Source organism: Chroicocephalus ridibundus, chromosome 2 (assembly GCF_963924245.1).
Source record: "Chroicocephalus ridibundus chromosome 2, bChrRid1.1, whole genome shotgun sequence".
NCBI lineage: Eukaryota > Metazoa > Chordata > Aves > Charadriiformes > Laridae > Chroicocephalus > Chroicocephalus ridibundus.
The window spans coordinates 169,046,998-169,061,559 of NC_086285.1; the positions used below are offsets into that span (position 1 = coordinate 169,046,998).

At 54.1% G+C, this 14,562-nt stretch overlaps 1 protein-coding gene across 5 annotated transcripts in view; it reads left to right on the forward strand.

Annotated features, from left to right (window-relative positions):
- ARHGAP39 (Rho GTPase activating protein 39) overlaps nucleotides 1–14,562 on the forward strand; it is a 163,510-nt gene that overhangs the window by 123,164 nt on the left and 25,784 nt on the right. For 4 of the 5 annotated variants that reach the window (XM_063327683.1, XM_063327680.1, XM_063327679.1 and 1 more), the window contains exon 3: nucleotides 1,421–1,501. The exons of the other annotated variant lie outside the window; for it this stretch is intronic. In XM_063327683.1, the coding sequence (XP_063183753.1) occupies nucleotides 1,421–1,501 (81 nt within the window). The remainder of the gene's footprint in view (nucleotides 1–1,420; nucleotides 1,502–14,562) is intronic. 5 annotated transcript variants of the gene reach the window in all.

A 14,562-nucleotide genomic window follows, 5' to 3' on the forward strand; every position in this document is an offset into this window, starting at 1 on the left:
CCCGTTGGGGAGGAGATTCTAGAGCCTCGGACCTGGGTATGGCACCGGGCATCAGAGTTGACGCCTTTCTCTTGAGAAGACACTGGGCGTCGTGGAGGAGGAGGTGCACTCATTCGCGCGCGCGCGTGCTCGAGAGGAAAAAGGGGATTAAGCAATTCAACACAGCCATAATTTCAGGGCTCGGCAGTCTCATTAAAATGAGCTTTGACAGAAGCTTAATTTTACTGCCTCTTGCTTGAATAAAAATTTTGAGGTCTATCCTATTAAGAAGATTTGTTTCTTTTCGTTTTCTTCTTCTTCTGAAGCCAACATCTGATCTGAATTTTATTAACAACAGCCTCTTAATGTGCACATCGGGGGAGGTTTAATGCTGTTTCTTCGAGAACTGCTCGAAACGAAGTTATTTCTCCAGATGTTTGCTGTTACGTTCCGATGCGGAGCAAATGTCTAATAATTTGCTCGGTGCTCGTCTGTTTTCTGAACGAGCCTCATTATTTGCACATTCCCACAGTGACGGACTGTTAAGGCAAAAAAAATAAAAAAAAATTTTAAAAAAGACCTTTTCTGTGCTCGTTGAGCAAATTTTGGCAACGAGTACGAACAATATTGGAAAGCATTGCCCTCAGACAAAGAGTCGTAGGTGGTCGCGTGCCTCGTTGGGAGGTGTTGGAGGGTCTCTCGGTGTGGATTTCAGGCTGCTGGGCAAGCGTGGAGCCAAAGGGAACGTGGAGCAAGGGTGGGTTTGCTCCTCTAGGAGAGGCTTTAAGCTGGTGATAGTCCAAAAAGCAGCGTGTAAATGCCGTCCTGCACCTTCAGGTGCTTTTTCCCATGTTTCTCCAACGAGTGCGCTCAGGTAAGGTGTCTCTTGGAATAGGTTGGTAGCTGTTGGTGCTGGGACCTTCTCCGTCTTCTGGGAGCGAGGGCTGTGCTGGCTCAGACGTGACGTCTACAATGTGGTAGATGAAAATGGGGCCAAAAGGGCTTTTCTGGGGTTGGCTCTGACCACCTGAGACGAGCAAGGGCGATGCTCCAGGCATGAGGAACAGCTGCACTTGGAAAGGACCATGGGTGGGACAAAGCCATCAGATGTTGAAGGTGTGTCCAGGCAGGTCTACAGCCGGTCTTCACAAATGAGCAGAGTTTAAGGGAGAAGGTGGTGTTCGCAAGGTTTGTAATGAAGCTGGAGACCACAGGCATGGAGGGCTTGGTCATCCTCTGCTAAAGAGCCGATTCATGACTCCAAGCTTGATGCGAGGAGGTGGGAGTAGGTCCCAAGCGCAGAGCCCAGACTGGTGGGGACCAGGAGCCTTTCTCTGTGGACGCGTCTTCGTTAACCCTAAAGTGAAGGAGAGTTTAATGAGGGCGCGCGCGCGTCGCAGTCACCGTTGGTAACTCCTTGTTCACTGTTACTGTATTGCAGTTCGTCGCCTTCCGGAGTGTTTGAGAAAGAATATGACATTTATCGGGATTACAGTGCGGAAGGTCAACTCCTCCACTACAGGTAGCCAAAATTTCCCTCCGGTCTCGGGGTCGGGGTCTGCAAGGTGGCCTCGGGGGTGTGGTGGGGGTGTGGGACAACCCGCGTGCTGCCAGCCGACCCGCGGGAACGGGGCAGCGAATGAGAGTGGTGTTTTCTTTGTGCTCTTCTGGTCCTTCTCCCCATCCCCTTCCCTTCACATGCTGTGGTTTTTAGCTTTACTACTACCCTTAAATAAATCTTAAGATATATTTTGGTGGTTCTTTGGAGCAAGGACCTTCCATCCTCTCTATGCGGTGGTCCTCGTTTGAGTGGCTCCTACCCGTGACCAGAAACTGGAGAGCAGGACGTGACACCTCCGGGTGAGCTCCTTGTCTACGGGGTTTCATTAGGCTCCATCATCAGGACAGAACTCACCCGGTGCTGCTGATGGACCCCAACGCCTGCCATCACGGTGGGGCGGTGGCTTCAACATCTTCCCACACTGGAACCAGTTTCTCACCTCTTCCCGAGGATTTTTTGCATCGAATATAAGCAGATTTGTGTGGGTCTGGATTTAATCCATCACCACAGCGAGCCCAGATGATTTGGTTCGCTGTCTCCGTAGGGCCCTGGAGGTGGGAAAGCCTCCTGAGACATCAACCACCTCTTCCAGCCTGTGGGTCCAACTGCTTTCAGAGTCTGTTTGTAAGACGGATATGAGCTTTCTCTTGCTCGGCTCAGGATTTCAGGTGCTGAACCCACCGCCGCCTCCAGCTTTCATGGGTTTATGTTGCTAGAAAATAGTACGGTGTCGTGTTTGTCTTTGTTACAGCTCAAAAGGTCCCTCTTTGAGTTTGCACAAGTGCTTCGGGTGTACAAACGCCGTCACTTCTCACGAGTGCTGAGATGGTCCGATGCCTTGGACTTGGGCAAAAAATGAGTATGTCTGAGTAGGTGATCAGAGGTGGGGGTCGATTGTGTGCTGGGCTCCTGGAGCCTGGCCCCGCGCCTCCATCGCTGCTTTCAAAACAAGCTTTTTGCCCTCAAAACCCAAAGTACTGTGAGCAGGGATGGATTTAGGCGGGGACTGAGAAGTTGCTCTTGATACAGCCCAGATGGCTCCTTGGCCACTCTTTCTCGGTGGCCAAAGGAAGCGTCTTAGCTGAGCCACCTTGTCCTTCCCCGGAGCATTTGGGAGATGTCCCCCTTGGTCACCACCTGCCAGGATGGAGGTGGTGGTGGGTCTCTGGGACCTCCCCACGGACCCAGACGGACTTATCTTGCCCTGATCCCATCCCAGCCTGTGCAGGTGGGGTTTTTGGTACCTGCTGGCATCCTCCAGATCAAATCAGGTGGGAAGAGGGAGGATAAACACCTGCACTGGATGCTTTTACCAATACAGACCTGCAAAGAATTGGTGGCCTGAAGCCTTTCTCCATAACACCACGTTCATCCCAAGTCCTACCTTTAAGACAACGGGTCTATAGACCGCGGTCAGATTTTGGGGGGTTTGGGGGTTGATGCCTGCCTGCTTGCTCTGGGCTTTGACAAATACCCCCAGTTTCTGTGCTTGTTCTGGAGGTGCAGGTGAGTTGAAGCACCTCAAGCTCTTGCTTTGCTTCCCATGCTGGCAGTGGGGACCGGGAGGGCGCGACACTCTGCCTTCCCTTCCCTACTGCTCTGACGATGGCACGGGCTGGCCAACTGGTCCACGGTGGCATGGTTTGCAACAGTCTCCATCCCGGTTCGAGACAGGCGCGAGCGGAAAATCACCCAACGGCGTTGGCCGCGCGCCACCCTGCCTGCCCCGTAATTCCCTGCTGCTGCAGTAGCCTCCCAGGAGCGTCAGGATTAATTGCCGCTTAGGCAAGAGGAGGCAAAAAAACCGAGCTTTCGAGGAGGGCAAACAAATAGGAGCGTTATCTGGTGTTTATATCCCCACCAGCAGAACGCTCTCCTTGAGCGTCGGGGGAGCTCCGAGGGACCTAGCCCATGGACAGCTTTCCTCCAAAGCATCCCTTCGGCATGCAGGATGGATGCAATTCCCTGGCTGTAGGCAGAAGGGAGGAAGAAGGGAAGGGAGTGTGATTTGGCAGGTCTGGCTCCGCTGTTTGGTTGGGAAATGGGCTTTGCAGGTGCCTCCTCCGCTCAAGCACGCTTGGGCCGGCAGCGGGAGCTGAGCCTGCACCCAGGGCCGCGGCCGAGAGAGATTTACCGGTGATGGGGACACAGAATGACGACGGGGACACGGAGCGGTGACAGGGACACGCCACTTTCTATCCTTTTCAGGGTTTTCTGCATTTTTTTCCGCAAACGGGGTTAGCGATTCGGCACCGATGGGTTCTGACCCGCCGCCAGCTGGGTGGCGGTGCCGGATATGAGCCGCAATCAGAGACGATGGGACGAGCTTTTGGGGACAACGGTCCCCCACCCGCCAGCTGGCTGATGCCCGCGGCCGCCCAAGCAATTAAAAGATTAAATTTCACTGCGGTTAGCGCACGTGACCTGTTTGCATCAGCATCTGCTTTGCTGCAGGAGAGGCCTCCGTCTTCCCGACCCCAACTCTACCCCCCATAAAAACCCACGGACGGCCCTCGCCGCCCTTCCCCCCCAGTCACATCCAGCCAGGAAGCTAATTAGCAGCTTTGCTTAATTAGCTGAGAGTGGACTTCCTTCTGGAAGAACGGGTATGAAGTGCCCTCTGTCTGGGGGCTGCCGAGCGAGATGGAGCCAGCACAAGCCTGGGGTGGGGTTTGTGGTTTTTTTTTAACCGTGTGAGTGCCACCTTCACGCTGCCCTGGCACTCGTTAGAGCTGAAATCAAAGCGCGTCTCATCACGGCAGGGATGATTTCTTATTAACGGGGTTGATTTTGCGGAGAAGGGTGCGTGGCACGTTGTGAAAATCACCCCGCGTAAAGGCATCTTGCTTTCAGTTTCTCCCAAGCTTCGCTGGCAGCTTTTCCTTGGGTGGACCAACGCTGGGCAGATCCCAGAGGGTGGAAAGGGTGTTTCTTGCGGGGGGCGATGGTGGGCAGAACCAGTGGCGCAGGGGAGGCCACTTGGAAGCCCAACGTGGGTGTCTACCTCTGGATGGCTGGTGGGCAGCACCCATGGCACAGGGGAGGCCACTTGGAAGCCCAACGTGGGTGTCTACCTCTGGATGGCTGGTGGGCAGCACCCATGGCACAGGGAAGGCCACCTGGAAGCCCAACACGGGTGTCTACCTCTGGGTGACTCAGAGGGGTGCACGCGCGGTCCCTCGTGCGAATGGAAGGACCCTTGAGGTACCTCTGCCAAGACCTGGGTGGTGGGACCACAGTCCAAACACCTCATTCTGATGCTCAAGGGCAGGTTTTCGGGAAAGGCTGGTGCTCCAGCACCCTTGGCCGGGTTGCAAAGGGATGGGAGGATCTCTCGTCTTCCCCCGTGCTTCCCACGGGTTCATGCCAGCGCTGAGGTGGCAATTGCGAAACGGGTTGGCACCCAACCAGAGCTTTGAAGTCACCGGCGCAGAGCGTGGTGCGGGCTGAGCCCTCGGGTGCTTCCACTGGAGCAACGCTGCCCCAGATCCTCCAGATCCAGCCACTTACAAACACCATTCGTGGAGTGATGCTGGAGGCTTCACAGTTGGGTGGGCAATCAGATCTCCAGCCCAACAGCCTTCTCAGGTCCTTCCAACCCTCTCCTCCCCCTCAAGTCTTGCCTTAGTCCCACGGGTTTTTCTCAAAGCCACATGTTGCCTCCTTTGAAGGCCAAGATAAGAGTTGGGCAGTGTGCCTGGCAGAGGATGGAGTTACGCAATGCGTCTGTAGGTCTCTGGTGGCTGAGGAAGCTTGGTGAGACCTAGGCTGTGACTTGCTTCCTTCTGGGCATGTGTCCACTCGTTTCCATCACTTCCTCCCCTCCCACTGGGAAGGGAGAAGCTGGAGGACTTACAGGTGTTTGGACAAAGTGTGGGAGCAGGGTGGCTCGTGAGATGTCCTCGCGTGAAGGCTGGGTGCAAGCAGGCGGAGAGGCAAGAAGGTTGGCTGATGAGGTCCTGCGGGGTTCATCTGGGAGACCACCCTCATCCACGGCACTGTCTTCCCCAAGTGCAGCTTTGGGGTTCAGCCGCCTGGGTCGCCCCAGGAGCTGCAGCAGCAGCATCCTCAGGAGCAGGCAAGGATTTTTCCGCTTCCTTGATAGCGCTGGCTGGGTGCTCCCAGCCAACAATCGCTCTGAGAGATTTTCTAATATAATGAAGATTAGTGGGTGTCATTAAGAGGATGACGTCTTGCTCCGTCTGTCTGGAAGGCATTTGTAGGAAAGCCCTTGCAGCCAAATCCCATTGAGACAGGCAATTATGATTACGGGTCTTAACCCTTTCCTCTTTATTCCTTCTGCTTTGTGGTCCCTGGAGCCCAGTTGCTAAACGTCCTCATTTTTCCTCCCATGGTTCTTGAACTCTTTGCTAATCCGTGCGGTGTTTTTTTTTCAAAAAAGTCTGTTTGTTTGTGGGACAAATCCCAGGTCTCTGTCATCATCCCGTGCTTGTGTTGGCCAGTCAATGGATGGAGGGTCCAAGGCTGCTAGAGCTGGTCTTCAGATCCGAGACCTTCAACTTGCTCCTCTGAATCTGTCTCCTCTCCCAGCACACGGGTGCTCTGCTCTTGTGACCCTCCTTGTTCCATACTGGTGGATGTTGTGTACCGTGTGCAGGTGGTCAGGGCTTTGTGGCCACCAGGAAGACACTGGAGCTTCATGGTGGAGGGAAACGGAGCGTGCCAGACATGGAGCCCAGCAGCAAAGCGTTAATGACCTCCTTCTCCCCTGCTTCTCGTTGGGAAACGGGAGGCAGATGCCGAAGCAGAGGTGATCAGCGGACTGTTCTCCAGCAGTGGACAGATGTCCAACCCATAAGCAGGGAGGAGCGGATCCTGTCTCTGCCGGGAGCATGTCAGGAGAGCGGGACAGCAACTGCTTCGTCTTCTCTGTAATGCTCTTGACGTGGTCTTCCTCAATTCATCCTGGACCTCCCCAGCCAGGAGAGTTTAAAGAGGTCTTTGATCTTCTCATGGTTTTCAACATCTCGTGGTCAACAGGAGTCACTTCATAGCTGACTGTCTAACAAAGCAAGTACGGAGGTGAGGAGAGAACTGGGGTCGGCTTCCAAAAGACCTGTCACCATCTCTCTGGTAGCTCCACAGAGCCTCGTGTGTGGCCCATCAGGCACCTGAAGTTTAGGAGCTGGTTGTGTGTCTGTCTGTCCTGGGCGACCTCTGTTTGGAGACATGGCTGCAGTTTGCAACTTTCTACGGTTCTCTTCATCTCTTGGCTCTCACACGGGTTGTGTGCTTCAGGTATTGCTAGATTCGTCCTCCAGAGTGTTCCGTGTCCAACTTTTGCGCCCACCACGTTCAGCCCTTCTCCAGCTGGACGCAGACTAGCTGGTTGTTGGTGCTGTAGGGCCTTCACATGGATGTAGAGAATGGGTTTAATTTGCCCTGTTGGCAATGAGGTTTATGAGAAGCCAGGTACCAAATTTGGGATGTTTGTAGGAGCTTGGAAGAAGCCTGGGACGGAGGTGAGGAGCCACCACACCAGACTTTGAACGCAGTTCCTTCCAACTGGCCACGCACTGGGTACATGGGAACAAATACATCCATGACACTGGGTGGATGAAGGTCTCCAACCCCTTCTGGTTGCAACCTCTGAATTCATCCAAGCTTCCTGATGAAGCCCGTACCCCGGAGCCATCCTGAGGACGGGAGCTCAGCATGTCCGGGCTGAAGCTTCCTTCACTGCTGGTGTCAATCTTAGCCAAGGCGGCTGCGAGGCCACATTCCTCTTCCAACCATGACGAAGATGTATCTCAAGTGTGCCGACAGACATTTGCCGGCCGAGGAGACACCTGCCCAGCAGAAGCGGCGTGGTGGCCGTCCCAGCTGTCCCGTGCGGCGACACGTGCTGCTGCCAGCTGCTCGGTTTGTCCGCCGCCTCGTTCTGCTCAGGCTTCATCTTTCACAATTGTGAGTTAAGACCACAGCTTACAGCTTCTCTGCGAATAAATGTGCCCGTTCCTGATATTTAAAGGTAAATCTGCTGCCTGGTTTCTTCAGAAGTAATGAGGAGGCGTGGACCTAATACCCTGGTGATTCCCTGGAGAACCATGAGATTAATGCCGTCTTTTGGAGCAAAATTGAAGAGTGGTTTGGAGGGTTCATCACTGTTCTCGGATGTACCGCTGTGGTGTGACCTCCTGGGCTGGGACCTGTGCCCCGAGTCCAAGTCTCCGTGGGGCAGAAGGGAGGCAAATCCAGTCTCTTCTCCCCACGCAGCTAAAGCTTAAAGTCCATCTGTCTCATGGCTTCATTTTTGAGGAGCTGGAGCGTCCTTCTGGAATGTAACTTGGAGCCTGGATGACGGAGTTGGGAGCAGTTTCCTCCACACTCTTTGCCGCAACCTTGCATTTTTTCCATGCTCAGCCAAACACCCAACTGTGGTCTTGCTTTGAAAAGTGAACCACCGTCCTCATCCTCAGCGTGAGCCGGGTCACTTATCTCAAATGCACGTGTGTAGTGCCCACGTGATGGAGCTGTAGTGTCCCTCTAAGCCAAGAGCAACCCTTCCTGCTGGCGGGCTCCCAGCAAACAGCCAAGCTCCAGCTGCCAGGACCTGTTCTTCAAAGCCAACGTTCTGCTGATGGCAGTATCTGGTGGCTCGCACACAAACCGGGGCAGCAGGTCTAGCTTGGCTCCGTGGCCAAAAGCTCTTCTCTAGGAGAAGAAGCTGCTCCATCAGCCTTACCGCAACCGTGGTAGCAATCAGCAGCTTCAAAGTCACCCGTCTCCTGGGCTTGCTCTCCGTGGGTGGAGGTGAGCCTAGGGGAGGAATGGTCGGGCACGTTGCCCCATCGCCCGGCGTCTGGGCTTGGAGATTGGTCTTGTCGTAGTCCTTGATAGGTGGCCCGTCGCGTCCCGGTAGCTGATTCAAAGACACAGGAGAGGTCTTATGGGGTGGAAGAGCTGGGGGAGGTTGCACCAGGCTGCAAACTGAGCCCCGGGGCTGTTCGTAACAGGGACGAATGATTCAGGTTGGAAATACCAAGAGGACAAAGGGCTTCGGCTTAGTGAACAACGGGGAGGGCTGAGCGCCGGGGCGTGTGAAATCTGCTGGGGTTCGGCAAGAGCTAAAAATCGGCATTGTAGGAACTTGTTGTCATGCTTACGGAGACCCAAAGAAAGCAGATCCCCTATTGATCGGCTATTTAAGGAAATGTCACTTCTGGTCTCTTTGTATTTTGCAGCTAATTCCGCTTAATGATAAAGGCTTCTCTGTGCTCCCTTCTCCACGCTCCCTCCTCCCTCTCAACAGAAAAGAAAAATCTCGTCTTGTTTCAGTGACATTTGGGTTTCGGAAAACAGGCTATTTTGGGTGATCGGTTTAATCGTACATCTGAGGTGGGGAGAACAGCCCTGGTTGCCTCCCGGGGATCTGGCGTTTGGCTTCCCGTGGGCGTCCATCCATGCTGTGCCTGCCAGGACGGGTCGCGTTGTGGACCTGCCACCTTGGCAGACCCTGGTCTTGTGCGTCTTCCTGGTCGGTTCCTAACGAGACTGATCCCGGAGGGCTCGCTGGAGACCCCCTGGCCACCACGGCTTGTCCCTGTATGGCTTGAGAGCTTGGTGATCACAAAGTGGGTGCTGTGGGGAGATGTAGCAGGTAAACAAAGCTAATGCAGACCTTCAGCAAGGTCAACCTGGCCTTCAGGAACAAGCCACCAGCCCACGGTTCACCGGGAACAGCCATCCGAGCTCATTTCAGCATTTGCTTATTAGCTAGAGCCCACAAAACCCCTTCGATATGGATTCTTGGCCCCCCAGCATAGGGTCTACAGGGTGGGCTGCAGACCTGTCCACCACACCATGCTCCGCTCAACATGATGTTCAGAAACTGCTGCTATTTCACTGGAAAACAGTGGTTTTCGTCGTCTCGACAGTGGCTCAGAGCCTTGCTTTTCCCCTCGCTGCTGCAGAAAGGGTGGCTGAAAAATCCCGTGCTATTGAATGGGATGGGGGGGGACGGGGAGGAGAAAGCTCGTTATCTCTCTCTTGTCTTGATTCAGCTTCCGCTGCTGCTAATTAGAGCGGATGGCATGGGAGCAGCTTTTCCGAGAGAGGAGGAGTTAGCAGCAGCGCTCGGGCGGCCAGCGTGGGAGATATTTCACGTAGAGATGTGGTGTGGCGGCCCTGAAGCTAAAAGCGATCTGATAGCGCCGTCCAGGGAAAAGGGATGGGACAATCCCTGGACGTTGTAGCCTTCTCCTTTCATTAGAAAAAAATTAAGATTGGGAAAAAAAAAAAAAAGGTATTTTTACAGGGTGGCTTTTGCTTGCCTTGGTCACAAGTGTCAATCCTTCGGTTATATTTTAGTTGGAGAATGAAATTATCGTGTGCGAGGAGCCTGGTGAGACCTTGGACACCCTTCAAGCCAGGCTTTGCAATCAACAGCGATGGGCTGAAGGTTGGGTTTCAGCCTTCCCATCACTCTGAATTCCCCCCAGCAAGACCGAGCCTGATATTCGGCTTCCAGGACGCCCCATGGCTCATCTTGTATCCATCGAAAGGTCCCTCGTGGTCCCACCGCTGGTGTTTAGCAGGAGACAGAAAAAAGAGGGCAGCAGTGACGCCATCCGGTTGGTGGTAACGCTGCACCTTCTCCATGGTTTCTCCACGGATGGGGTGATCCAAGTCCCAGATCATCCTGGGAAGAGGTTGGCAGGTCGCGGAGCTGGTCTCCTGCCACGCAGCTGCATCCAGAGCTGTCAGCTCCCCCATTGTCCCCCCGGGAGCGGTGGGTGACATCTGACGCCCATGAATACAGGCAGCGAGATCAGTCCATCTCCTCCTGATCCCGACAAGCGTAAAACCTGTTCAAATTGCAGTTCCTCTTGGTTTTCCCCATCGGGGAGATGCGTCAGCCCATCCCAACCAAAGCTAAGGAGGACGAGAGAGGGAGACCGGCGGGCGCAGTAATTGAAGGCAAAGAGGAGAGCATGGAGAACCTCCAAGGAAGAGGTTGGAACAAGATGATCTTTAAGGTCGCTTCCAACCCAAACCATTCTATGATTCTATGATGAGAAACGGCTGACAAAACGAAAGCCCGAGGGTGCTCCCTGCTGTGCCCGGATGGTTTTACACCGGCTTTGAGGACCTGGTGCAGCCCAAGAAGGAGAGCTCAGCCCAAGCCATGGCTCATCTCTGTGTCCTGCCCCATCCAGACCATTGTCAGGACGTGGCCCAGCTTGGATTTGACCACGGAAACCTTCCTTTCACCAGGGTTCAACCAGTTTAGCCTCACCAAGGTCCATGCAGAGGTTGGGAAACTTGGGCCCGGCGCTCCCACTTCTCTCCAAATAACCATTTGATTGCCCGAACGATGCGGATTTCACCTCGCTCGCGCTGGGTTCTGCAGGAATGGCGTTCGACCGTGTCTGCGGGGTTCTGAAAAAAAAAAAAACGGAGACCAAGGAGGACGTGAGCTTTCCAGGCGTGTAGATAAAGATGGGAAAAAGAGATTGGAAGTGTAGAAGAAGGGCTGGAGAGGCTGCGGCGGGGTTGCGGGCGCCACGAATCTCGTAAAAGCTGTAAGCAAGGAGCGCTTGAGCAGGAATTTAAAATTTCAGGTAGAACCCAAGCTCCGGGATATTTATATACTCTGTAAGCGTGTAATTCTGGACGTACAAATTTTGGGGGGGGGACGGGAATACTTGCGGATGAAGAGCAATGAACTCTTAGGGATGGGGCAGGGGGGGATTTTAGCCTGTCGGCCTATCCCCCGATTTAGTTCTAAATTAGTAAAAAAAAAATTGAGTTTTCTGGTGCCTTTTGCGTGATTGTAGAGGCTGGATGGCTGTCCTAAGGATGGTTTCCTAGCTGGAAAATTTAGAAGGGATCATCGGAGGCTTCCATTTGGATCCCGGACATCTTCTAGGCTTGCTGCGGAGAGCAGGCAGGCTCTTTTTCCCGGCTCCCCCTCTTCGCCTGCATTTATAGGAAGATATTTGTGTTTGGGGGGCGGGGAGCGGCGTGGGGCAGCGCGCCAGGTACCGGGAGCGTTTGGTTTTTTTTGCCGTCGGCTCATCGCTGACCCCGGAGCATCGCAGCGGGATGCGCTCGGCGCGGCAGCCGGTGGTACCCAACTGGGAGGAGGAGAGCGGGGCTGAGCCGCATCCCGCATCCCTCATCCCCATCCCCAGGGAATTGACGTGGTTCCAGTTGAGCACCAGATCCTGGGAGGGCCGGGGGGGGAACTTAAAGCTCCGGAGGGCGGTGGAAAGGCACGGGGGAGGAGATGCGCCCGGCTCCCGCGGCCCGGGGAGGAAGGTGAGGAAGAGCGAGGGCACGGGGATGGCTGGGGACGACCCAGGGATGGTTCTTGGGGACATGGCAGGGCGGTGGCGGGGTGCCCAGGGATCTTTTCCAGTGTCTGCGAGCCTTCAGAGGACGTTGGAAACCAATATATTTGAATTAATGATTCAAACGAAGGGCTTTTTTCCTTCCCCCCCTGGAAGGGGGAAACCCGTTTAATCCTGGCGCTGAATTATAGTCTTCATCTGCGAAGCCCAAATCGCCCCGGGACAAGCAAATGTATCTGGAAAAAAATGGGAGTATTTGGGTAGGTTTTGTGAATATTCTTGCTTTTAAATCCCCTTTGGAGAAGCGTTGCGGTATCATTCCTTTAAAAGCCAGAACGACGCCGTTAAAATAATTGCAGTTAAGCCCAGCTGTGACCCGTGCTTTTATTCCCTGCTCCTGCCTTGATTTAATGTCGCTGCCAATCGACGACGTTAAAGGCGTCGCGGCAGAAAGCACGAGCGTAGGGAATAATTTCGCTTGCCGTGAGTGTTTTTAAAGCAAATAGAGCCGGGGATGGTTTTGATTATTGCAAGGCATCGAAATAATTCTCATTTAAATGTCAGGGATGGTGTCGCCGCCCGCCCGCCGCAGGGACGCGGCGCAGGGGGAGGATTTCTTGCGTTTCTCCAGCAGGAGCAACCGGAATTCAAGCAATTCCTGGGCGAGGGAGGTGGGGGAGCGTGCAGGGAGCGGAGATTTCTCCTCTCACCTCCTCCTTTCCGAAGGCTGGAAGAAGGTCGGGGGAAGGGGTATTTGAGCGGGGAGGGAGGATTTAAGAGCATAAGGCGCTCGAGTGCTTTGGGGGAAAAAAAAAAAATAAAAATCCACCCCTTAAATAAATGCCGCGGTTCAGTCGGTGGAAATTATGCAAATTTGCAAAGAAATTGATTTCGCCGATAGAAGATTAGAGGGATTTGGGAAGCAGCTTGTCGTGGAAATGTACTCGGAGTCGTAAGTCAAACCTTGCCTTCCCCACGAGGAGAAAATAGCCAGGGCAACCCGGTGCCCGGCCGGAGAGAGCAGAAATACTTTGAATTTCTGGAGGATCTCCCGTGCCAGGAGGGTGCCAAGCCTCGGCGGGGCTCGCCCTCCCTTGCAGCGTCGCTTTTCGTGTATTGGAGTGACGGAGCAATCCGTGGCTGCGGCGATTTGGCCGCAAATGCTCCTTTTCGCAGGCAGAAAATTCAATTTAGTCTGTAGCGATGCCTTCTAGCGTTCAGCAATAATCCAGGGCGGCACGATGGAGGCTTTCAGGTTTATCGGTGGCTGTTACTTAATATTTTGATTGAAAGCTCTACCTTGGCTAGATGATTGGACGGGCAGGGCTGCTCCGCGGGGATTTTTATCTGTAGCCGCTTGTTGCCAGATGCAGGCTGCTGGCTGAAATATTAATGCAAGTGGCGAATCCGGGAATTAATGAGGTGCTTTCACCTGGTTTGAGTGAAAGCACCTGGACTTAGGACGGATTCGTGTCCCTACGGGGACGGTGGAAGAGCGGAAGCGTGGTTCTCTGCGGAGCATCACTTGGTGCTCATCTCTTCGTGCTGGTGTCCCCTCCTTTTAGCTGAAGAGGTAGAGGAACGCCGGCAGGTTGATCTCCCCTAGCTTTGGAGATGTTTTGCTCTTTCACAAATAACTGCCGATTCGGGAGAGCGGCCTTTGCGGTCCCCCCGCCGTCACCTTGGTGCACCTGAGGGGCTTTGGGGACACCTTCTGCGTGACCCTGCTCTGCCAGAGGTCCCCAGCAGAAGAAGCAGGAGGAGATGGGCCTTGATGACACCAAGGTGACACACTGATGGCAGCTTGTGCTGCTCCGGCAGCGTCGCTTTGCCGAGTATTGTCGGGGCTTTCCAAGGTTGCTGATATTTTTAGGGTGGTGACTGTTAATCACGCCTTGGGGGACGTTTGGCGTTACAGCCTTTAATGACGCCTTCTGCCACGCTACTTAAAAGCAAGCAAGACCCTCAACCTCACCTCCAAAAACAAAGCGTCCACGGACGGGGCTGGAGTTTCAATGACTCGTCTGTGTGTAATAGAAAAATGTGGGGAAAGGAGTATCAGAAAAGAGAGGGGTAACGAGGACTTGGGCTCTCAGGTGGCCCTGGAGCAGACAGCAAAGACCTTGGCTCGCAGTGGTCCACCCATGAGGTTTGGGGGGACCTCAAGGAGGCAGCTGGAGTCTCCCCTTCCTCTGTGATGGGCTGCAAATCGCTAACGAGCCAATACGGTCTCATCCCAGGTTAGAAAATTAATTGGAGAAACCAGTTTCTGGGCAGTAGTGGGAGGTGGGTTCTGATGCTTGTGGCTTGTGGTCGCACCTGAAACCAGAAACTATTTCTTCACCCACCTCGTAGAGAAGGAACTGGCTAACAGGAGAACAATTTGCTTGGTCCCGTCCCACCACAAGGTCCATAACGTTGCTTATCCTTCCCTCGTGCGACAACTCTTGCCATTGAAAGCAAATGGAGGACGCGAGGAGGTGCCAAGAGGAGCTGTGAGATTTGGTGTAGGGTTGCAAAGACCTTGGAGATGTCTGTGGGCAGTGTCCTCTGCTCTTGGGGAACGAGTCTGGCACAGACGTGGGTTAGTTGCGTGCCACCCAGTGGGTGACGGTGCAAGATCCAGACCATGAGATGCAGAAAACCTGATGATAATTTCCACAAAGTTCTGCTTTGACGTGCCAAAGCTGGGCTGCGCAAGCGGCG